Genomic DNA, 26087 nt, shown 5'->3' with positions numbered 1-26087 from the left:
GGTGTCCAATTATACTGTGCAATATTAATACTAATACAAATGGTAGTAGCTGACCAAGATGACTAGGCCGCCTGGAGTGGCCCACACAGTGTCACCAGATAAATACAAGCACTCTCAAAGGTTAAATACTTTCTACAAGGACCAGCCACAATAAACTTTTTTAAATATATTTAATAATAATAAAAGAGCATGAAAACACTGAATATATATTCACAGTAAACCGCAGAGTTCAGATTACAGGAAATATTGAAAAGAACAGTGATGGACAGACTCAGACAAAAAAGGAAAAAATCTCTAAACTAAGCTTCACTATATTCCTAACTGATCTAAAGAAATTACTGTTCCCTAATAACTAACTTGGACAAGGCAAGATGAAATGCGTGAGTAGTCTTTCTAGTCATACCTCCAAGCAGAATACTCTCTTCTCAGAGATTACTCCCTGTAAAATAGAATATCCAAGATGGTTTGCAGAATGATCTCATCTGGTCACCCGACTCTAGGTTCTCACACTATTCCCTTTTGAAGCTGAGACAGGAATTTAGCATAGATGGCTACAATACATATCTAAATGTTTATGGAAGTGCCCTGGAGATTCCCCTCTTTTACTGAGTTAATGAACAAAGGCTTCTTCCAGCCGCAACATCTGCAGTCCTATTCAGCACTGTGGTGTGCCATTTTAATGGTTTAACAGCTAATTTATATTTCCTGTATATTTCTTAAAATAAAACTATAAAAACCACACTCCTCGTGGTTAAAAGTTGGTCTTCGCACAACAGAAATCTTCAAGGAATGTAGAAACAAAATGACTAACATAGCTGATAAAAAACATAACTTTATTGGTTAACGCTTTCACAGACTTAGCCACTTTATCAGACCATGCAACAATAAAAGAAAGCACAACTATAATATACTCAAACTCATAAACATCAACCAATAAAAATGTTAAAACAATTAATCACCAAACCAACCTGCGAGCTTGCAGAGCAGGTTTTAAAGGAATATTCCCATTAAGAACTGGTGCTGTATATGCACGATGCACAATAATCTATTTTAACTCCATCTGTCCTACTCAATTCACATCACCACCTCGAATACCCTCAACAAGTAACTGGACAGCCAACAAGACAAAGGTATGATCCTTATACAAACCTACATGTTGTATTAGAGCATTAGTTGAACAATGATTCCTTATGTCTAAGTGCTCTAAAATCTGCTCCTTAAAAAGAGTGGTTGGTTTTACTACATGAAACTCAAGCACTGTTGTCACTTTGCTCAACAAACCAGATGAGAGGACTTACAGTCCTCTCATCTGGTTTGTTTAGCACTGTTGTCACTTTGCTAAACAAACCAGATGAGAGGACTTACAGTCAGCATAAAATCTGGGTGTGAAAAACTTCTTAGTCATAGGATGTACAAAAGTTTTATCCACAGAAATAAATGGAGACTTTATTTTATTTTCCATTTGTTTATCAGGATGGTACACTGATCAAAACTGATCATTTACAGGTACTGCCAGAGTAAAATAATTCCCAAAAGAGAGAAAAAAAAACATTTTGTGTATACCATATGCTGGCCAGATATCAAAGCAGTTAACCAGTCATGGATGTGAAGGTAAATAATTGTGATACCGTCCAGAATGAAAGGCAAATACTGTGTATGCATGTATGTCTATATGTTAAGAATGCAGCAAATATCATACATCCTAAGATGTCTGAGAGCAAAAGTTGAATACCTACCACAGCAACAGCACTAATACAAGCAGGTAGTCAGTCAGCTTAGATCATAAAATTTTCTTACGCTGATGAAGGCCCCTTCTTGCTTCAACAGTGCCGAGGGCCCCCTTCTGCAAGCTTTGGAAGCTCAAATGTCAGAGTGCCCAAGAATAAATAAGTGCACTAGAACATGGAAAGAGCATAAAAACATCCAGTAGACCTGTACATAAGGGACAGGAGGACATTTCTGGTGATCAAGCTCAAACTGTTAATGCAGATTTGTTGTTACGATAAGCACTAACTTTTGTATCTGATGCTGGTACTTTTGGCTTCCGCACCAGTAGGACAGAGTCCAAAGCTAAACCTTCAGGTTGGCTCATCATAGAATACCCTAGACTGTGGCAGTGACAAATGCTGCTCAGGTCCTGAAGTCAACATCTAATTTATAATGTTTATCAAAAATTTTCAGCGATGCACATGTGCTCTCTCTACCAATGTCATCCACAAAAGCATTTCTGAAAAAGGATTGACAGGTAGCTATAGCCCTAGGATGTGTAGAATAGAGGACACAGGCAGAGGTTCACCATGATTTTGGTAACAGAAAATGATACAATAAGAAGTCTGGGAAGAAAGGGTTATACTGATACTGTCTGGCCTAATATGACAAAAAGAGAGAAACATTTGGGGATCCTTTCTTATAGACTGTCCCTAAGGAAAAAATCAGCCGTCTATAATCACCCATGCAGTACAGCAGATACACATCCTGTTTAGAGTAACTTAGGAATAAACAAGGTACATTTACAGACTGGTTGATATTTAACTCTGCAGCAGCTTAAGGTATAAAGGAAGGATTAGTTCATAAGGAAACAACAGTCTTAGTGAAAAATGCTGAAATTATTGACTCCATAAGGCCTGCAACTTTGAAACCATTCATGCCAAAGTAATGACTTCCAAAATAAGAGATTTCCATGTAAGGAATAAAATCAGCAGAGCTGCTGCTATTGAAGGAGACCAAAAGAAAGACCACAGATAAACCAGAGTACTCACTGAATAATACCTTAAACCTCTGATTTTGGTTTGCCTGAAGTCTTTCTGTTTGCTGTTAGCTTTTGGCTTTTCTGTGTGACTTTTTAAACCTTTGCTTTGAAAAGATTTTCTAAAACAAACTATGGAATCCATGAAAGAACAAGAAATTTAACTGGAAGATGCATTAAAAAGATTCCTCAAGGAAAGTCCCGTTAACTTTGAGACAAGCTAAACATGAAAATTGTGTACCTTGATGAAAATTGGAAGTGACAACCAGCTTAAACAGTCATGAAGGCAAGCCCACATCTGCATCTAAAACACTGCCAAGCTACTCTATAATGCTGGGGATATGAGAAGAGAAAGGGTCCAGATGTTTGGTCAAGGCATAAGCCAAGAAATGGTGCAGTTGGAGTGAATATGTCTTCCTAGGATCTGATCTCTGGAGAGAAGAAAGGATTTGGACCACCACAGGGGTAACAAAGGATTTCAGGTTATTACTAAAGTGAGGAAAAACATATTGTTAATTTCAGGGGACTGAATGTCTGAGTATGACTCACCAGATGAATGGGACAGGAAATTCTTGGAGGGGCTCATAGCAGACAGCTGTCCAACTGGTGAAGACAAAGCTGGGGAAACAATATTGTCAGGGCCAAAAGAGGGTTACCAAGACAATCTTGACTTTTCTGAGTTTGAACACCTACAGAAACTTCAGAATAAGGGAAAACAAAGGAAAAGGTGTAAAGAAGACTGTGGGGGGCACATCTGGACTATGGTATCCCTAGGGAATCCTCCTAAGGGATGAAGAAGGGAAAAGTAGTTGCTGCATTTGTGGTTAGACATGGATGCAAAATGGTTGCAGCACTGTCTTCCCCAGTTATACAAAAGGGACCACTCAAAAGGCATCAGGAGACATGGACTGTCCACAAGAAAATTGTCTTTTCTCAGGATATATGTTACAAACAAAAGGAATTTGGAGTGAACAGTGCCTAATCCCAATCTCTCATGGTTATTCAGAATCTAAGAAGAAGTGAACTCCTCCTGATTATGTACCAAACCACTACCATGACCTTGGAGTGGCTTGTAATGGAGCTGGAAGGTGGGAAATCCTGGAACATATGCAAGGTGATAAGGATGGCCTTCATCTCCAAACTACTATGGAAGACCAAGTGTCTTGGATGATCTGATCCACATAATGCTGCCAACTCTCCGGAAATCACTGCAGTAGCCACTAAGGTATCTATAGCAGTTGATTCCTTTGCACCCATTGTTTTCCTTGACTTCATTTTCTTTAGTGCTTTTTGTACTTCAATTACTTTATCTGTTAACATATTCAAAAAATTGTATTTATCATTACAGTTATATTTACAGTGGCTAATGAATGTTACCTTTGCTGTCTCCGTTACTGTCTCAAATGTGTTATGAGCATTTTTTGTGACTTAACGCTTATTTAACCAATGTTCATCTTTATATTCGGTAAACAAATACTGCAACTCACGTAAGAATATATTCTCTGTAGCTTTTCTTCTCTGGCCTTCACTGAAAAGGGGTTATACCAATTGGATTTGTCTGGTTGAGAAAACTAAATTAATCAAACATGCAGACATGTCTGCTCATCTTTGCACTCGTTCAACACTCTCAGTGATAAAAAAAAGTCATTGTTTTATCGTAAGCAAAACAATGGAAGTGTCTGTTCACGAGATTAAATTTTACAGAGTTATACTAGCTACAAAGTGTAATTTTAAAGATTATGATGTATTTTCAATCTTTACTTCCCCTATCAAACAACAAATTGAAAAAATAAGGACACAGATGCAGAATATTTCATGTATCAAACAAAAATGTTGTAGGAAGTATAAAACAATAAGCTAGTATTTTTATTCCAGGAAACATGATCACCAGACTGTGGAATTTGCCCTTTATATGTCAAAAACCTTTCCACTATTTGACCTATCCAGAGGCATCATTAATGTAAACTGTCACTAGTCTCAGTAAATATTACTTTTTTCCACTGTACAGGGGCTAGGTATCACCTAGTCTAAAGGAAGTTAAAAAAAATTAAATGATGTAGTGATCCCATCTACTGTGTTAAACTCCACAGCAATCACTGTTTTACAACATTGTCTTGATGTAAAATAATACTAAACTGTACAAAACAGAAATAAGTTATCTTACCAATCTCTTCACATACATCCACCAAATCACAGTAACTGCTACCGCCATTGTGTAAAAAATCTTGGTACTTTTCCGTTATAGGGGCAACAGTTCTAACGAGTGGTTGGAATCTTAGCACGTGCCCGCAATGATCGCACAGCTGCTGCTGATGTCGGTACTGGGCTGGGATTTTAGGTTCAGACTGTAGATGCAATTTATGTTTGGAATTTACTTTGTAGGAGTTTGGTGTCTTTGGAGTTCCCTTCTCAAGAGAGAATGGTAACATTTCTTTTCCCTTTATGATACAGACAAGCAGAACGCTAAACCAGCACTGCAAAAAAGTCCCTACAGCATGTTACTCATGTTAGAGGAAGCTTGTTGGGCCCGCCTCGCTTGGGAACTCATTTCAAACACAGCATAGACTTTTGGAATCCGGTTGTTTGCATCTCTGTCTCTTGTCATGCTTCAAATCTGCTGAAATTGGCTACTTTTTATCACATGCACTGACTGCAGACGGACTCATTCACCTTATGAGATATTGTGAGAAAATAAGGAACTGCTCCTCTTTCCGACCACCTGCTGATTCGTAAGGGTTGGTGTGTTAACATCTGGAATGATGTCAGGCATAGCCATCAAGCTAAACACACAGACAATAGGTACAACACCCTGGAAAAACAGGAACATGTGCGGAACATGTGAAATGAACATGGGGGAAAGGTCTTTGAAAAACAGGAGCATGTCTTGCCAATGTGAGCATGTAATTAGGATCACATTTCCATTACTTTTCCGTCTATATTTCACGCCATGCCTGCTGCCAATTATTTATGTGCACGTAAAATGCTGTGCTTGTGTACTACACTGAGATGTCATGTTGCAAACCAGACTAACACTGCAGCACATTAATCTCTGTTTCTTTCTTTTTCTAAACGACCACTTCAGGGCTAACAGCTGTGCGATCGTGTGCACGTGCTAGCCCGTTAGAACTGTTGCCCCGATAACGGAAAAGTACCAAAATCTTACAAAAACTGAACTTTATGCATTTAACTTTACCTAGAGTGCTTATTCTGCAGGCAGATTACCATTCTCTAAACTCCGCATATTGTTCCTAGTTTTCCTAAAACATTTTCAGCATCAGAAGAATAAAATATTCAGAAGGTATATAAATCAATGAACTGCTGTCTTACTGCCAAGGTTATCTTCAAAGACTATCATTTTGTTTTCTGGTATTTTCCATTCCAAATCTTCATTTGGTAATTCATCTGCTTTTAACAGCAGTAGCAAGTGCTTCTCAGGGACTTTATATCCTGTACATAAAAAGAGAGAAACATATTAGTAATTTATTGATTTAAAAGTCTTTTAGCAACAAGAATGACATCAGTATGCAGATACAGTCCTCTTCATTGGGATTAAAATATGTTTTATGTCTGTAACAAGACTTGCATGTAACTGTTTCATGACAGATTAGCTTCAATCATGTTTTACTGAAATGATTACAAAATATTGCACTTTGAGGCAACATGAAATAACTTAATCATTTAATAAAAGACTTTGTGTTAGTTAATTGCTTACAAGTGCATTACATATTCATGAATGCTTCTCAAACATTTTTTTAAACACCTGACTCCATGTGTGCAGATTTGCCAAATTATAATATTTAAATCACTACTTTTTGCAATTAAATCTTTAAAGTATGCACATTCTAAATTAATATATTTTTGTTCTGACTGACATTGTTAGATGTATGTTCCTGTGATAACTGCCTTTTTACCATACTTTTCACAATTCCTGCATCTAAGCAGCCCACTTGTACCTCCTAGAGCAGCAACAGTCAGAACCATTTGTTACAGGGACAAGATCCCTAACACCCAATCATGTCCTGCTTGAAGACAAAATCACCACAGGGTGTGACAGTAGGGTGACAGGAAGAGGGCCATCTCATGGTCAAGTGTGCCCCCTCTCCTATGTACCTAGCCCCTTCATTAAAGCAGCAGGTGGCTCCTGTGTGTGCTCCTGTCTAAGACAAGGCAAATGTATGCTTCAGGAAGCACACACGCATGCCTCCAAACTTACATGCAGCACAGAGCTGCAGTGGTTCAACAGCTGCCCCTGCCATCCCTCAACAATCCTACTGTGGTCATTATTGCAGCAGACCACATGACTCTGTATCACCACTCACTCTCTCAAGTCCTTTCATTTTTATCATATTTTGCAAATGGAACTCTAGATAAAATTATCTGCAGAACAACAGCTATTGTGAAATACATCACAATCGCTTTTTTATGCCTCCTTTTGGATATGCACGTGCTCTGAACTGCAGCCAGATGCGGAACAATTCTTAGGCCAATCACATTCCTGAAGATAATGGGCATGATTCAGATGCTCGGTAGAAGACATCACTGAACTTTAATTTTTTAACACCTTTATTGAATTATGACTGAAGATATAGGCAAACATACGTAAGAAAGCAAAGCATGTTAACATGTTCAGTTACAAACATTATACATCACAGACGGTCTTTTACACATCATACATGTTCTTTTATACAATTATCATCAATATTAATAAATTACATAAATTGGTCAATTCTTGCCTTCCATTAAACTTTAGCCCTCCTCCTCCCTGATCATTAAGGTTATGTCTAAACCACAATCAGAAATTCAGAGAGACAAGTAAATAGCAACCTTTGCAAGCTGTTCTGTGCTTTTTAACTGGGTAAGTAAAAAAAAAAAAATGAAAGTTAAGTAAGACTGATCAAAGTGATTGTAGCTTCACAAAAGAGTTACAGCAACACTGGACTGCTCCATGCACTATGTGCACAAAAGTGCAGTTACCCCAGGAGTATCACTCAACTACGGCAACATTGGGCTGTTCCATGCACTATGTGCACAAAAGTGCAGTTACCCCTGGTGTGTCACTCAAGCTACAGCAACACTGGGCTGCTCCATGCACTATGTGCACAAAAGTGCAACTACCCCACGTGTATCACTCTGCAATACCAAGGAGCCAGATCTGCAGTTCAGCAATCCAAGAAGTGTTGTTTCTGAATCACAAGCTTTGTCCAGTTATTACACTAAGTTCCCACAGCTTGTGCTGAGCTGCAAAAAGTTTATGCCTAGCAACTTTTTAAAATTGCTGCCAGCTGTTTGGAATGGTACATTGGCTCTACAAACTGCATTGCCAGTTCACAGTAGGTGGTTCTCCAGTTCAGTTCTCAGCTGGGATACTCAAACAAGGAAGAACTACAAACTCAAGGAGGAACTACAGACAGAAGCCTTTTCAGGATACAAAATAAATGAAGCTAAAACAAAGGCTCCAGCAGGAAACGGTGTATCCACATTTGAACTGGTTCAGCAACACCCACATTTATGGGGACAAGTGTATAGAAGAAAATGGATTCTATTATGGCAGGTAAGAGTACATGGGAAGTGACTAAACAACAGAGAACACAAAAATTGAAAATCCAGAAGTTCTTGATTATGGATACGGATATTGAGATTAAAGCAGTGCAAATATTTTAGTCCTTTCAGTTTTATATACACATTAAGTACTTTTACCAACCAGATGAGATGTTGTAGATGATAAATGATAAAAGATGAAGGAATTTATTTGCGAGTGAAAGTGTACAAGAGTTAAGTGGATAAGATGATTCTCCCCATACAAGTGGTTTAGGATTACCTGATCTGAATGGCTACTTTCAAGCTATGCAGTTAATGTGGATATATTTACCAGAAGCAGAAGGTTATAAATCAAAGAGGAAAGGGCTGAAAATGAAATCGGAAGTGAGTTTGAGAAATAAGGAGAGAAGAGGGGTATATACAATAGGTCCTTAATGAGAATAACAACTACACACAATACTATTTTCATAAAGTAGCAGAAAGCATACCAAGTACTAAGCCAACACAGGAATGGAGAAATGAGATTTTGCCAACAGGAATGACTGCAAATAGGCATTTTAGAGAACATGCAAGAGGAGTCCGGAAGTTACAGAAGAAAATTAGCAAAAGAAAAAACTAGTAGGAGAAATAACTATGGAAAGAAAGGTAAAAGTGAGATAAGGCCAATCAGAAGTGTGGACAGCAGGTTAGAGACTATATTCCCTGAAGGGATTGATTACAGAGTATAGGCAAGGAAAAAGGTATAGGGGGTTGTTGTTGTGTCTTTCGGCTTTTCCCGGTTAGGGGTCACCACAGTGGAACTCCGGTCCGCTAATGATTGGCAGTAGATTTTTACATGCCGAGTTGCCGGCCCTGCTGCACAACCTTCAACGAAGGTACGCCCATTCACACATCTCCACTCAGAAGACGCTCTAACTGAGAATCGAACAGGACAACGTCTTACTGTTAGGCGACAATGCTAGTGAAGTGGAAAAAAACAGCTCCGGTTGAGTTTTTGAGTCTAGAAAAGAAGTCGCTATTAAAACAAGGATATAAAAATTATACAACAATTAGAATCAAAAATAGCAAAAGAAACGACAAAACTGTTAAAAAACAGCAAAACGGCAATGCTTTCCTTCTCACAAAATTGCCATTTTGCTATTTTTTTGTTTTTAACAACAATTAGAATCAATCAGAGTATGTTAGACGAGATTGAGAAAAGAGAATGGAAAGGCACTTAAAGGAGCAACTGGAGGACATTTGTATGATTCCCAAATATGCAAAAAAAAAGCTCAGGAGATGGATCATTTTACTTGGGATTGTCTTTACATAGGTATTTTATACCACAAACAGACTTCACAGAATTTTTCTTGGGTAGATAGGAAATGTTGGCATTGTGATGGGGAAAAAAAGAGAGGTAACTGAAAACATGTTTTTCTTAATGTAATAAATTAGCAGATTTTACAAATTCCCTACAGATTAATTCGTGTACGATGTTGAAGGAGCAAACAGTTGTAACTAAGGAAATAATTCTTTTGAAGTGAGATACTGGATATGAATTGCCTAGACACAGTAAGTTCTAAGTTTAAAGCTACTGGCTTCCAAAAAATGGATCTAAATCTTAAAGCAACTACAACAGAAGTATTGGATATTATAAAAGAGATGAAAGAACTGGACAGATTTTTAGAAAATGGAAGGAGCAAATTACATAGAAATAAATGGAATTTTATAGGAACAACACATGGAAAGCAATGTCCAGGAGGAGAAGGAGTAAGGTTTAAGGGAAAGCAGGAATCGAACAATTTATGTAATGCTGGAGTGAATGACAATTGTTAAAAAATAAATGTATACTATTAAAAAGAAACCATCCATGTCAACCAATGGATTGCCAACTGGCTCACAGATGGGTTGCAGATAATGAAAACAGGAGAAGTTACCTCCACAAAGAGACCAGTCACCAGTGGAGTCCTCCAGGGTTCTATGCTGAGAGCTTGAATGCCATCTACTTTTCTGAAATAAAAGCGAGTACCAAAGGGCTCTGATCAAGTTTGCAAATGAATGCAAGCTAGGAACAGCCATTGAGTCCCCAAATAACTTTGCCGTCCTTCAGAAAGGTTTGTCTCGAGTAAATAACAGATTCCAAAATCACAGACTGAAACTTAATGCTAAAAATGCATTACTGTATCCTTTGGGAAGTCACCTACTCTAGGGAACTACCAAATTGACAACTCAGTTACCCAGGATTTGGGAACCTATGTTGATACTAACCAAACTTTTGACCAACATGTGTCTATTATTGTAACAAAGTCATTTTATAATACACAGCTTGTAAACAAAAGGACTGTGTCTAGATCTAGGGATGCCATTGACATCTTTACTCAAGTCTCATTAGGCCAGTCATTGAATATAATGACCCTTTGTCATGTATCTGTCCAGATACACGCAACAACTGGAACATCCTTGAGGATGTCTTACTAAAAGGATACAAGGTCTAACCAACATGTCCTACATGGACTTGTTTAAAGTCCTATCACTATACTCAGTATCTTACAGATTGCGAAGAAGTGCTCTGTGTCTGGCATACAAAACAGCCTCCAACCCAGCATCGATGGATTTATTACACATTAGCAAGTCAAATGGCACCAGAACTCGGTCTATGGATCTAAACCTGTTCTGCAAGATCAATATAATGGTTTGGAGGGACAGGTTTATCTCGCTAAGGATACTGATGCTGTGGAACAGACTCCCCATCCATATAAACAAACTTCATGCCTGTCCATATTCAAACACAACTTAAATCTACAGATGGGGAACAAAAAGTTTACCACAGGACTGCCCCTGTACTACTAATGGACAGAGGCAGGTCCTAAAGGCTTTATCCCAGGCATGGGTCTCCTCAAATTATCTGCAGTATGATCCCAGGTATTCTCATTAGCCGTAATACATAATTATCAACATGGGATAGGCAAGGCTAATCTATAATCAAATGGGATAGGTTACTTTCAGCACATAAATGGAAATTGGCTAGGCTTTAAATGGCCTGCAAGGGGGTGTTAGTGTTAGGACCAAACTGATTAGATGAACTACTCAATTTTCCTTATGTGAAATCTGGATTCAGAAATTGTGAGAAAAAAAAAAAACAGGCCATGAAACCTGAAACTGCGATTTTTCCAAGCAGCTGCCAGAGTTAAGTTGGGAAATCATCAATACTGCTCTCTGTAACATTCCACTATGTGCTGAGGAATAAAAGCCATTACGGGGGGGGCAGTTACGCATCCCAAAAACACTATCATGAGAAACAGAATGTTAGAAGAATTCTCTGTATTCACCTGAAAACTCAAATTGAGAAATTTTTTTTTCTTTTTAGCCAGATATTATTGATAACTTGTATAAGCATCTGAAAAAATAAGGTAACCATCTGAAAGCAGAGAAATTTGAAAGCCTTGCAACATGCAACAGGTATTACCAGACACAGGTGCTTTAATAACCTTTTAGAGGCTGTTAACTCACGAAACAACAAAGCAGAAACTACAAATGTAACCAAACACATACAATCATTTGAAATCTTTGAGATTTAAAATGAAATGATAAATATAGCTTTGAAAGCACACTTAGTTGAAAACTAAGAACAGGTTTAGAAAAGGGAAGCCTAGGACAAATCTCCAGGTTCCTCTTTTTGGCACCAGAAAGATTCTACAATAAAATCCCTTCCATCAAGACCTGGGAGTACAGGTTCAATAATGCCCTGAGACTGCATCTTATTTAGGATATGAAGAAACAGGAATGTTTGAATATATGGATACAGAGGAATCTTTTGAAAAGGAAGAAAGGAACTCTCCCACCAGTTGTAATCTTTTTGGAATAATTTGCAATACCCCAACAACTACTGAAGTCATCCGGTATTACAGATGAGAGTTAAAGACCTAGACTTTGGGACAGCTTATAGAAATGCTATGGTGGGAAGGAGAAAACACACAATGGGCATATAATCAGTCTGTTATCTTAGGTAGTGTTTATGTTTGAGAATATTTCTAACTTGTTTGAATGCCCTTGATATTGCTTTATAAAATTTAGTTTGCTTTGCTAAGAATTCTTTTACAGTTTCCTGAAAGAGAAGTCTGAGCTGGCAGAAAAACTTGCACGATATTTTACAAGGAGTGTTGAAAAAAATTGAGTAATCATCTGAATTCACTGTTCCCATTCATCAACTTTTTTTAAGTACCTCAGTAGAGGAATGGCCTTATAACACTTCTTACTCAGGACAGCTTTCAGAATCATATCTTTGTAATTCTCTGGTAATTCCAATAATGAAGGCAAACAAGTCTTCAGAACACTGACCCCATGGAAATTGGTCTAGAAACTGCATCAGCAGTGTTATAAGTATCATTTACAAAATGTTAAGTAATCTTATGACACAGAAAATACTAAGCAATACAGAGAAGCCTTAGACTCTGCAGAAGATGTCAGCAATTAATCTTGCTCATATTAAACAAGAAAAAATGAATTTGTGGGGTCTATGTCTGATATATAGTTTTATCAGACTTTCTGGAATCAGGTAGCTGAATGTCAGGTAAATTACTGGCTGCAAGGAAACCATCGCCAAAGGCTGGCAATAGAAGGGAGCAGCTATAAGTAGAAAAAAAATCCACTTTTAAAAAGACATAGTATCTTAGTGCGATTCTGGCAATTCTTTTTGTCCCAACTAAGGTTCCTAGGGTTTCACTAGGCTAATGACCACAAGGGCCTTTTTAAGCCTAGCCATACATCCAAAATCTCTGACAAGTTTTTGGTATCCTTGATAAATGTAAACAGGGTTTTGGGAGGTAAAAAAGTTACAAGCAGAGGCCTGGGAGATGAACCATTTACAAGCTGCCTTTGTCCATTAGAGATATAGGTGCCAAACTAGGGATGAATTTCCTGTTCCCCATCCAATTGTCCAAGTTGCCCTTGAACTGGGTTATGGAGGAACTCTGCTTCACATGGATGGGGAGCTTGTTCCATAGACAGGGAAGTCTCTGGGATACATACCCATCTCTCCAGCAGGTCCTATTTATATCACAGGCAAGGTTTATGTCTTTAGAATGGGTAATTCTGGTTGTTTGTTATGTGGATATGCAGGAGGTCCATCAGAGTGGGATCTGACAATGCTTTGTATGCCAGGCATAGATCTCCCCTCAACAGCCTGTAGGAGACAGAATACAGGGATAGGACCCTGAGCTGGTCTGCATAGGACATGTTACTTATGCCTTGTATTCTTTTAGTGAGGAACCTCTGTGGACATTTCAATTATTGGACATGCCTGGTTCAGTACATACCAAAGGATGCATTGTACGCAATGATAGGCCTGATGAAAGCTGGATATAGTGGAACAATGACTTCTTTGGACCTAGACGCCATACCTTTGTTTATAATTTGCACAACATAGACTGGTTTCCTCACTACTGTAGACATGTGATGGTCAAAGGCTAGATTACTGTCTGTGTGTGTCACCAAGTCCCTGACTACTGGGTCAAGTCTTAGGGGTATGTTGTCAATATGATAGCTGCCAGGGGTGGATGACTTCCCAAAAAATACTATTATGCATTTCTTGGCATTTAGTTTTAGTCCATGGCTCTGGCACCAGTTGCTTGCCTGTGTTAGCCCTACCTGGAGAACATTTGTGTCCATGGGTGATTCAATGGCAGCTCCTACTTTGCAATCATGTGCAAATTTAGTCAGCCAGAGGTCACTGACACTGGCCTTGACTTCAGAGAAGTCAGGGCCAAAAAGAAGCTGTCCCAGAACTGATCCCTGAGGGACTCAGCTTGTGACAGATCTCTTTGTAAAGGTGGACTCTCCAATTCTTACTTCCTGGCTCCTGTCTGTGAGCCAGCTGGCTATTCACCAGGTGACATAAGGATTTGTGCCTAACCTCTTAAGTTTGTCAGCAATGGCTGAGGAGGGGATTGTGTCAAATGCCTTCCAGGTCAGGGTAGGCAGTATGAACCACGTCCACTAGGTTGGATAGGCATGATCTGCCCTTGATGAAACCAAATTGTGTTGTGTCCAGTGTCTGGAGCTTTCTTATATCATTTATTGATCATTTCAATGATAATTCCTAAAGGCTTTAAATATATCCTTAGCAAAAGTTAGCAACTTCTCCTAAGAACTAGAGAAGAAGAAAATAACTGGTTTTATTTTCCCTTTTCTTGGAAGACCCCCCCCCCCCCAAAGAAATAACAGCTTGAAGGATGGTATCTTCCCTAGCCTAGGAATGAAGCTTGTTCTAGTGTCTTATCAAAGAAGCTTTCCTGATGCCAGCAAGAGCATTTTTTCTGAACCCAAAGAGGACATCTAAACAAGTGCACAGGATGTGTGTGTCACTCTTCCTCTGTGGTTCCTGAGAAGCACATCAGAGGGACCAGGAGAAATGATAAGCAGCCTGAGGAGCAAGTATCTGCCCACAGTAGTGTTACTCATCAGTGGCTAATGAATGGGTGGCTGGTGTGAAGACTGGAGCTTCCCCAATAACATTTCTCTTCTTGTAGTACTGAGAAGAAATAACAGGTTTACTGGGACCCAAGTCCAGGTCTTAGCTGCAAAAGGTGTTTTCCAAATGGCTAGTGGACACTAGAAGAATCGCTTACTTCACGATTAAAAAGTTAAACTGTGAGGTAACATTTTTTAAGTAATAACCAGCAAGCATGCTAGTCCCAGCCCTTAACAACCAGATTTGACAGACAGGTACATTTTTTTTTTTTTTTTTTTACAAACAGCGATAATTATATATGGGGATCCCCATGGGTATCCAGAGCTGCCCTCTCACTGGAAAAGGTATCTGATAAATGGATAGCGTAGCTCTGAAGAGGTGCTCTTACTTCCTGAGAGAAAAATTAACTGTAGAGGTAAAGATTTTAGTGACAACCACCAAGCACACTAGCTCCATCACCTATCAACCTGGTCTGACAGAAAAGTTAGCTCTGAAGAGTTGCTCTTACTTCCTGAGAGAAAAATTAACCGTAGAGGTAAAGATTTTAGTGACAACCACCAAGCACACTAGCTCCATCACCTATCAACCTGGTCTGACAGAAAAGTTACACTTTTTACCAGAAAAGGTGATATTTTATAGTCTCCACAAGAAACCAGGGCTATATGCCAAAGCAACAGGCATCTAATAAGCACACAGAGGAATAGCCAATCTTACCTCCTAACAGAACAATTAACTTTTGATTAAAATGTTTTTAGTGACAACCACTAAACACGCCAGATCCAGCCCCTCAAAATACTGTTTTTCAGAAACAGTGCACATCACCACAGTAAAACCAGAATGGCTGCCAGACCAAAAAAGTGTCTGACAAGCAGTTAGCAGAGCATAGAACAGTCATTAAAACACGTTCATAGAAAAATTAGGTTTTAAAGTAATTTTTTTAATGATAACCTCCAAAGTCACAAGTCCTTTCTCCTAGCTACAAAACTTGAGGTAAAAGTTATTTTTTACTTAAAATAACAGATATTTTCAAGGAATTCTACTCAGGGAACCAAAACTGAAAATGTAAAATTCTGAGTTAAAGCTTTTAATGACAACACCTAACGGACCAGGATTAGCCTGAAGCATACATTACTGATAGAAAAGAAATATTTTCATTCACAAAAATGATGAAGTTGAATACAATCTCCAATGAGGATTTGTCTAAAGTTATGTCAGATGTTCATCAACAAATACAGCTTCCAAGTAATTTCTAAGATGGCTGGGGTTTGCTATCATCTGTACTAGCTAGATTTTATGCACAGGTTGCATATGTCAAGTATTTAACAATGATGTATCACATAATGCAGCGCATGCATTTTAATTATATTTTGTAGGACTTCGTATTGGTTTGTAGACTTGTGGTTACTCTCTCAGCATTTAATTTTTTATTTGTAACAGTCAAAAGGTGCTTCAACAAAGTATTAGTTTAAGGGTGTACACACTTATGCAACCAGCTTACTGTACGTTTTTTATTTTTTACATTTTTCCCCTAAAAGATTTGCTTGTTTTTCAATTGAATTGCGCAGGTTATAGGTCACATTAAAGGTGGGAAAAGTTTTGAAATTATTTATTTTGGTCTCATTTTTTTACATCGCAAAAACCTGGCATTTTAACAGGAGTGTGTACACTTTTTATATCCACTGTATATATATGTGTGTGTGTGTGTGTGTGTGTGTGTGTAGATATATATATATATATATATATATATACATACATATATATATATACATACATACATACACACACACACGGCATTTACATTGACTGTCGTTATAATCAACACAACTAATTGACAGTTATGCAAGACTGCTATAACACTAGTGTTGAGGAATATGCCCTTTCCCTGGTATTTGGTGCTGGAACATCAACTTACAAATAAGGTCAACAATGTTTTAGACTAATTTAAAGCATTTGACACAGTATCATACCAGCATTTACTTCCTGAACTTAATTCCATTGGATTTTCTCAATACTCCTTTATACAGTTCCTTAGCTATCTGAAAGAAATCAAGCAGTGAAATTATCAGGATTATTCCCTATTTTAACCTATCACCATAGAAGTCCAACAATTATAAATAATCTCCGTATGACCACATAACATGCAAGCACTGTCTAATACACATGACTCAACATTAACAAGTGCAGCCCCATGTCTCTCCAAATTCCTGGAATTTAACCAAACTTCTTTTCTCTCTATAAAAACCTGGCTAAAAAAATTCATGCCTGCTCCTTAATCCCAACAAAACAAAATGAATGCTCTTCAACATAAAACAACAGAACAACCAAACACAACCTTTCCTAATTATATCAGCAAACAATCCTAAAATAGATATACTCACAGTAAACTTCTAGGAGTTGTCAATGATGAAAATCACAAATTTGACTACCATGTCTTACTAACCATAAAATGACCAATCAGAAACTGGGCTCTCTCTATACAGCCAAACAGTACCTTGCAGACACAGTATAGCAAACAGCATCAACCTACTTATGCTCAAGCCTACTTTATACATTGCCTATCCTAACTGACCTAAATAGCACGCTTGAATGTAAACCAGCATCTTGCTGTAACAAAATTGCTAAATTTGCCACTAACTCAACACACAGAATGCACCACTGTCAAGCTTTGAGACACTTAACTGTCTCAAACTAAGCAAAGTGCTAAAATATTCATAATTAGCATCTGCATATTAACTTTCTCCCTTCAAGGGACTTCCACTCTCCCAACCAGTTCTTCTTAAAAACAACTAAGTCTGATAACTCGGACGGTGAATCACTTCACTCCTGCTGCATCTAAAATGTATGGAACACCTTCCCAGAACACATCAAACTTGCTGACAATCACCTGAATAAATCCTGCTCAGGTCCAGCATTTCCTTCATCTTTCGTTCCCATCTTAACCTACTCTCTTTCAAATCACACACACCTCCTTCTCCCTCCCTTTTCTCACTCCACCTAAATCTTTTCAAATCACGTACCCCCTCTACCACACTCTAAATCAGTGATGACAAACCTTTTGGGCTCAGCGTGTTAAAATTTCAGAACATTCCCATCTTGACTCTGCTGTCCCCCCCCCCCCCCCCAACAAAAGAGAAACAATTCTTTACATATTCATTTATCTAAAAAAATACAGTCCAATCATGTGTGCTGCTATGTATTAAAAAGTAAAAGAAAAATCAGTGACTTACAATAGAGAAAATATGTGCACTGATAATGTGGCTTAAAATAGTGCACCAAAAAAATTACCCTACTTTTATTTATAATTTTGAACTGAACTGAAAAAATATGGAACACAGTTCATTTGATTTGATTAACATTGCTGAGTTTTAATAAATAAGTGCAGGGTCATATATTTCTCATATTTTGGTTCATTCAGTTTCTTTGGTAACTTGGATGTTGGTGAATGCTGGTGTGTCACTCAAAACATTGTGTTGTGTCACCTTTGACACACGTCATAAGTTTGCCATCACTGCTCTAAACTTTAACTATACTCTCAAAATCTCTGTACCCCCTTGCAATACTTGCCTAGCTACACCCTATGCTACAACGTTTCCCTTCTAAAGTATAAATCTTTTTACTTCCTGTAGGAATTTAAAGCTACCAGAACTCTATACACTTATACATATTAATGTAAATACTTTACTATATATACCTATTCTGTAACTGTCTTTTTTCTGTGAGATGTAACTGTAGTTTTTCTGAAAACTGTCTAAATTCTCTCAATAATACAAATATACTGTGATGGCACTTATATCCCCAGGCCTCCACTGAAAATGGGCTTCACCCAGTTGGACCTTCCTGGTCAACAAATACAAATAAATAAAATAATAAATGATAAATGAATATATAATTAATAGAGTGTGTGAGGGATGAAAGGGGGCCTGCCTGCCCCTACAAAACACATTGATTTATTGTTGCATGCTTGTCTCAGAGCATGCACAGTTGACAATCAACATTTTTATTACTACTTTTGTATCAACATTAATATAATGTCAACGTTTAGTTGTCTAGGCATTTCTAAGTACACAGCTCTCTCTATCTATACACATACACACACACTTTATTGAATTATCATAGCAATACTATGATAAAAACACGTGGTACACAGTGTAAATATGCACTTTTTACATGTCACTGGCATTTATATATACCCTTAGGTAACATTAAACCTGTTAAAATTCTTGTAAATCCATGCACCTACAGACAGAAGATACTGGCACCTCCAGACCACTGAAGCCCACCTAAAACAATTATCCAAGCCCACAATTTACATTTTAATTAAGCTTAAAATCATGTCACAAGGACTCCAATTCTCTTTGATTATAATGTAAAAAAGTAACTTTTCACAATGCCTATAGAAAAAAATGACATTGGCACTGCTACTTGGTCAACAAACAGACAAACAAATAAATACATACATACATACGCACGTAACAATACAAAGCTTTAAAAATACTTATATCATTCCCTAAACCAAAACCTGTACTTATTTTGACTTAAAATGATAATAAAGTTAACAGATTCATTAATTGAAACACAGACCATATTTCTCTCTCACTATAATGCAAAAAAAAATACATTTACTTACTGAAACAGTACAGAGGTCAGTTTCTAGACAAGAAAATATATTCACATTAACATGAAGGAAAAAGTTACAATAAAAGAATAAAGGGGCTGAAGAAAACACTAATTCTTCCTTCAATGAGAAAATGGTGATACTATCAAAAATGGATCCATCTATCTAAGCTCACTAAAATAAAACTAAGAACTATATGATTAACAAACCATATCATAAATCTCACTAAAATTCCAAAATATATCCAATAAATGTAAAATGTACTGTCGGTTCTGAAAACCAGCATTAAACTTTACCTCAGCAACTACAGGAGAAAAGAATTTATAAAAATGTCCCTCGTAAAAAAAAAAAAAAAAAAAAACTGCATACAAATATCTAAAACTATATCCAGTAGAACTTGGACAAATTAAAATAACTCCCTGAAGTCAGTAGGAAACACTGATGTAAACAGAGAAAAAGTGCTGAGAGGACTATGAGAGTATATTTGTTTAGGCACATATCCATCCTGTACTACTGGATTAGAAAACTTTGCTCATGACTTGCAGCTTTACCACTTACAAATATTATTTAATTTATACTTCTAGCACTCACATATTACGATTATGTGTGTGTGTGTGTGTGTCAACAGGCTATATTTTTTATCAAACTGGGGGGAGGGGGGGGTCCTGTATTTTCATCCTAAGAAGTATTCATTGTAATTTTAATGATTGTGGCACCAATCACTTCTTGCACTTTGTCAACGCTAATCCACTGCCACTCAAACTGATGTGGGATTCAGCAGGTCACATTTTTGCCCTTTTTTAACACCAAAATCTACTGCCAATCATTAGCGGACCGGAGTTCCGCTGTGGCGACCCCTAACTGGGAAAAGCCGAAAGACACAACAACAACAACATTAAATTATCACTTAAGATATATGTGTGTGTATATATATATATATATATATATATATATATATATATATATATATATATATATATATATATATACATATATATATATATATATATTTGTATATATATATAGACATATATATATATATATATATATATATATACATAGACTATATTAACTTGTTTTCACTTACATACATTATACAATGTACATGTTCTTTTTTATAACTATCATCAGTCCAACATTACATAAATTGCTCAGTTCCTGCCTTCCCTTAAACCTCAGTCATCCTCCTGAACATTATTCTGCATTTATTATTCCTACAATTTCCATTTACTTCAATGCAATTTGCTCCTTCCCATTTCTAAGATGCCAATTCCAGTTATTTTACCTCAGTTACAATATTCAATACTTCAAATATAGTTGTTTTAGACTTCGATTTCCATTTTATAGTAACTGTTTTTTTGCCAGCCACCAGAAATAAACTTAATGACTTACTATCTCTAGGCAATTCAGATCCTGTGTCCCAGCACAAAAGAATCATTTCCTTAGTTACACCCATTTGATCACCCAATGTTTTTGACAGAATACTCTGTATGGAAATTTTTAAACATTTCCAACTAATTACAATCACAAAACATATTTTTTCAGTTACTTCTTTCTTCCCCATCAGACCTCCAACATTTGCCATCCACCTGAGGAAACATTCTTTGAGTCTGCTTGTGGTATAAAATACCTATACAAACACTTCCAAGCAAAAATCCTAAATCTTCAAGACTTAGTTGCATATTTGGGAGCCATACATATGTTGTCTCATTGTTCCATTGTAAATTGTTTATCCAATTTCTCTTCCAAATCTTTTTTAACCTCATCTGATTGATTCCAATATTTTATATACCCTAATTATCCCTTCTGTATCAGCAGCTTCTGTCTAGAATCAGCTAAAAAGTCTACCAGAGCAGGTCTTTCACTTAGGATTCTCCTATCCCTTTTTCTTTGCCTATACCAAGATATCAATCTCTGGTAGGGAATGCAGTCTCTCGCCTGTAGTCCAAATGACTTCTTGATCTCATCCCATTTTATTACCTTTCCCTCTCTAGTTATTTGCTCCCAATACCTGGTTCATTTGCCAGTATTCTCAAGTGAATTCTAACCCCCCTTGCATATTCTCTGTACTGCTATTTGCAATAACCTCGACTGGCAAAACCCCCTTTCTCCATTCTCATGCTGCGTGAGTTCTTAGAATAATTTCTGCTACTTTATGAATAGAATATTCTGCATGGCTGTTACTCTCTTTAAGGAGCTGCATCCAAAATCCCACCTACTCCTTATTTCTTGAATTTCTCCCATTTCATCATCATCCCTTTCCACTCTGAATTACAGCTTTCTGCTTGTGTTATGTATATGAGCCTTAAATGTGTAGCTGTAAAATATCCCTTCAAATCAGGTAATCCTAAACCACCTTGTTCTATTGGAAGGATCAAATTATCCCACTTAACCCTTGCCCTCTTCCTCTCCCAGATAAATTCCTTCATCTCATTTACTGTCCACAACTCCTCTGGTTGATAAAAATATTTCTGATATGTACATAAACTAAAGGGACTAAAATCATTGTCATTTTTTATATCTTACTATCTATATCTATAAACAAAAGCTTTCAGTTTTTTAGTTTCTGCATTCTTTTGTTTAGTCTCTTCCCACATTTCTTTAGCTGCTATAATGGAAGCCTTTTTAATCAATACTCCTGAAGACTTAATTTTATTGTGTCCTCATAAATATAGGTAATGATGAAACAATTTATGTGTGGGTACATAATTTACAGATATAGCCTTTGCTTTATCTTCATTAATTTTATATTCTGAAAAGACTTGAATATGCCATGTCTCAAATGTTCAACAACACTCCGAGGACGGAACCGAAGTCCTAACAGTAAGGAATAAATAAAGATTTACAACATCAGATACGTCCTTTTCTGAATTTAGCAGGTACAAAATAATATCATCTGCAAATAAAGCTAACTTTCCTTGATTACCTTACTGATTATATCCATGAATTTCTGAGTTTCTTATTTTCTTTGCCAATGCTCTAAATATAAAGGAAATAACAAAGAGGAAAGAGAACAACCACGACTGAATCAGGGAGGAACCCTCCCACTTTAATTCTTGTATCTGATCTTTCATATATATATAATACATAACCTTATTATTGCATCCTGGAATGCAAATGCTTTCATTGTCCAGCACATAACATCCCAGCTTACCCTGTTGAATGCTTTCTCTGCAGCTACACTCACCAACAACAGTGGTATTTTCTAACCTTCTGCTTCCCTCTGGATCATCATTGTTCTGTTAATGCTGACAAACGTTTGGCTCCCCTCCACAAAACCACATTGATCCATATCAAGGTTTGCAACACTTTTGCTATTCTTTTTATCTATTACAGACATACATTTTTTTATAATCATGGTTTAAAATTGAAACTGGTCTATATGGGTCTTTACCATCCTTAGGTATTACAGGCACTACAGCTTTCTTCCAAGATGCTAGTGTGCCCCCTTCCTTTAAAATACTGTTAAACAAACCTTCCAGCGCTTTATAATTTTCTTCCCTCCTAAATTCCAAATTTCCACAGGAATACCAACTGTTCCTGGAGACTTTCCTGCAGATTGATATAGATCACCATTTTTAACTCATCTCCTCCTATCTTAAGTGTTAAATTTTTTAGCCTTATCTACCTCTAATCTTGGCATGCTTAAGTCTTCCATAAATATGTCCATTTGTACTCATTTTTGATTTCCACATTTCTCATACATTTTTCAAAATATCTCTACTACCTCTATAAGATCGCTGGTTATTTTTCTTGTTATAGGCTCCCTAAGTATGGCAACAACCCTTTCTACTTTTCCACTGCTTAAGCCATTGTGCTACAAGTTTTTGTGCTCTGGGGTTAGCTGCTTAACAGCAGTCTTCCCTAACTCATGCATATTATCCAGATATTCCCTTATTTTCTCATTAGCACTCTGCAATTGTACCTCTTCTTGTTCTGTAAGATACCCCTTACTCTGCAATACTTTAACCTTTGTCAGTCCCTCCATATAATTCCTTTTACTTCTTAATTATATCTCATTTTTAAACTCCATTTTCCTTTTATCCCACTCACTAGCTATTAGTTCTGAAGAAATTTCTATCTTCTCTAATAACTCTTAGATAATTTCCAGTAGCCATTTTTTTAAATTCCTCTCTTTTTAAAAGGTAGATCGGAAAGAATAAGTGTCTCATTTTTACTCCATTATCCTCCATGTTTATCATAGTTTTTTATTGGTGCATGATCTGAAATAGTTACTGGATGTGTGTCAAAGCTTTCAATTAAATGCACATGTTCCTGTGACATATACAATTTCTGTCTAGTCTAGTTCAGTTATTGTACCTTGGGGAATAATATGTAAATTATCTCCGAATTCCTACTACTGAATTCACATCTTATATACTAAATATTTTCATGAATTTCTTCAGAAACCAAACCTATTTTGTTATATTTTCCTTTCTAGGTCTCTCATGTATACCCTCACTATTGCAAATCAAGTTCCAGTCCTCATCTACAAGTAATATTCCCTGCTGAAAGACGATTATTTCTACCAAAGTTTTCTTGAGCTCTGTAACAGTCTGTTTTGGTGGAATATAAATACGTGCCAATGTAATCCTCCTCCCTTGTCAACAGCCCCTTATTACCACAAAGCTACCACTATTATTTTTTCTCTTCTATCACTATTAGAGCTCCTCTAGCAATTAGTATATTTACTCCCTTTTCCTTGGTCCCTGACATTCTGCTAAATATCCATCCTGAAATCCTTTCTTTATCAAATTCACATGCTCATTTCTTTCTAAATGTGTCTTTTATAGTATAACTATTTGAACTCTGCTTGTCTTAATATAATTCAATACTTCTTCCTTTCGTCTATAAGTGTAAGGCCATTTACATTTCAAGATAATATGGATAGCATAGCCATTATGATAAAATGTTATTGTCTCCATCTATTATACATGACAGATTTTTTTTAAATATGTATTTTAAACTTTTGTGTTACATGCACACACTAATGTTTACTGGTTAGTCTTTTATACAGTTGTTTCTTGTCATATCCATTTGAGCCCATGTCACATCTTTCAAGAAGTTTTGTTTTAATGAAAACCCTAAAAAAACCCATACCCCAGAACCTAATAACTTAAAACAAACAATCAAAACTAAGTACAGCTTCAAATAATGAAGTTTAGCCCTCCTGATAGGAACAAGTGTCCCAAATCAATGTCTGCACCCACACGCATTCCCTAACCTAAAATTAAGGTTACCCATGGTAAAGAGCATGTTATAGCTTGTGCTTCCCCACACACCAATTGCTGTCTGCTCTCTTCTTACCTCTATTCCCCATACTAGATGTGAAAAACAGCTTGCATGCTTTCAAAAAAATATATATTTTAACCTTAAGAGAAAGTTCACTGGCTATCTTTACATAAAACTAAATTATACATTGCTTACTGAACCACTTGCCCTTGAACCTTTTAATTTTACATTTCCTTCCGCAAAAAATGCCCAGAATTCATGTTCACATTTTTACTCTGTCAACTGACCATTACAATCTAGCTTGCCATAAAAGAAAAAAAAATGCTGAAAAAGACAAACCTGTTGCTCTGATGACAACAGACTGATAAAGTGACCTAGGTTCAATTAGCAGCTTGACAGTGTTAGTTGGGAGGATGGGGTGTGCCTATTCTGTGGGAGGATACGTACTGACTTCACTCCAGTAGAGGTCTAGTTGAGGCAGGAACCAGGGAGATTAAGACTTCAGGCTGGGGGCAGGGTAGATGGCTCAGTGCCTTTAAAGCTGAGGGGCAGAGTACACGGTAGTTTCTTGTACTCAGCCAGCCATAGCGTGTGTGTGCTAGGCACATAGGGTGGGAGATAGACCAACAAAACAAAAAATCCCCGACCCCACAAATGACAACAGTACTCCTGATGCTCTGCCCACACCTACACTGATAGAAGTATAAATGTTTAATTTGAGCCCTCAGATGGAAGGTGAACAGGTTTATTGGATGGAGAGCAATTTTGAAAGAAAAATTGAGTACTTGAGAAAAAGAAAGTCTAACCTGACTTCAAACTTCACTCAAGCAGATGTTTACAGTTCTTCATTCAAGCATTCCCAATTATTTCCTACATTTCATTGCCATTACAATGCCCTTAGTTGCTGTATCTTTCTATGACATCTTCTGTGGGCTGATTCACATCTAAAAAGAGTTGGAAACTACTGTAGGTACCCACTTAAACAGATAATGGACAATGTATGAATGCATTAAGGTGGATGCAGTGGGATAAACAGTATGTGCAGCTACTAATATACCATGATTCAAAGCAGAAGGTATCTTTAACAGCACTGGAGGTGGAGGTATAGTTTTGCACCTTAGAAGTCTCACCTGGCATGCTCTGACCATTTACAAAGATAAAATTAAACATAGGGCTAATACATATAATAATACAGCTTATCATCTACATTTTAGATCAGAAAAGAATGTGTTGTAACTAGCAAATCTCGGCTTTATTCCCAGTACAATTATTTTAATAAAAATAGTGTTCTCTCTGCCATCTGTAAAATGGGGCATCAATGTCTAACAAGTCATACCTTATTAATAAACAGTATCACACAATCATAAGATAGAGGACTGCTGCTCCATGAAGTACAATGCTGCTGCTTTATGTAAAATAAGAACGGATGTACACAGCTGACATGATGCTCAGGACAGATGTTTAAAAAGTGAGAGGTATTATGACTGCATTTAAGAGTGGTAGATACT

The 26087-nt window shown here is 37.0% G+C and overlaps 1 protein-coding gene across 1 annotated transcript in view; it reads right to left on the bottom strand.

The window, feature by feature from the left end:
• LOC122813844 (zinc finger protein 267-like) overlaps positions 1-26087 on the bottom strand; it is a 114591-nt gene that overhangs the window by 7267 nt on the left and 81237 nt on the right. Inside the window, exon 5 of the mRNA XM_044086380.1 lies at positions 6074-6193. Coding sequence (XP_043942315.1) covers positions 6074-6193 — 120 coding nt within the window. The remainder of the gene's footprint in view (positions 1-6073; positions 6194-26087) is intronic.

This window comes from Protopterus annectens, chromosome 10.part0 (assembly GCF_019279795.1).
Source record: "Protopterus annectens isolate FY-2018-M chromosome 10.part0, PAN1.0, whole genome shotgun sequence".
NCBI lineage: Eukaryota > Metazoa > Chordata > Ceratodontiformes > Protopteridae > Protopterus > Protopterus annectens.
The sequence above is the reverse complement of the archived record's forward strand: the minus strand, read 5'-3'. Positions and strand labels throughout refer to the sequence as shown.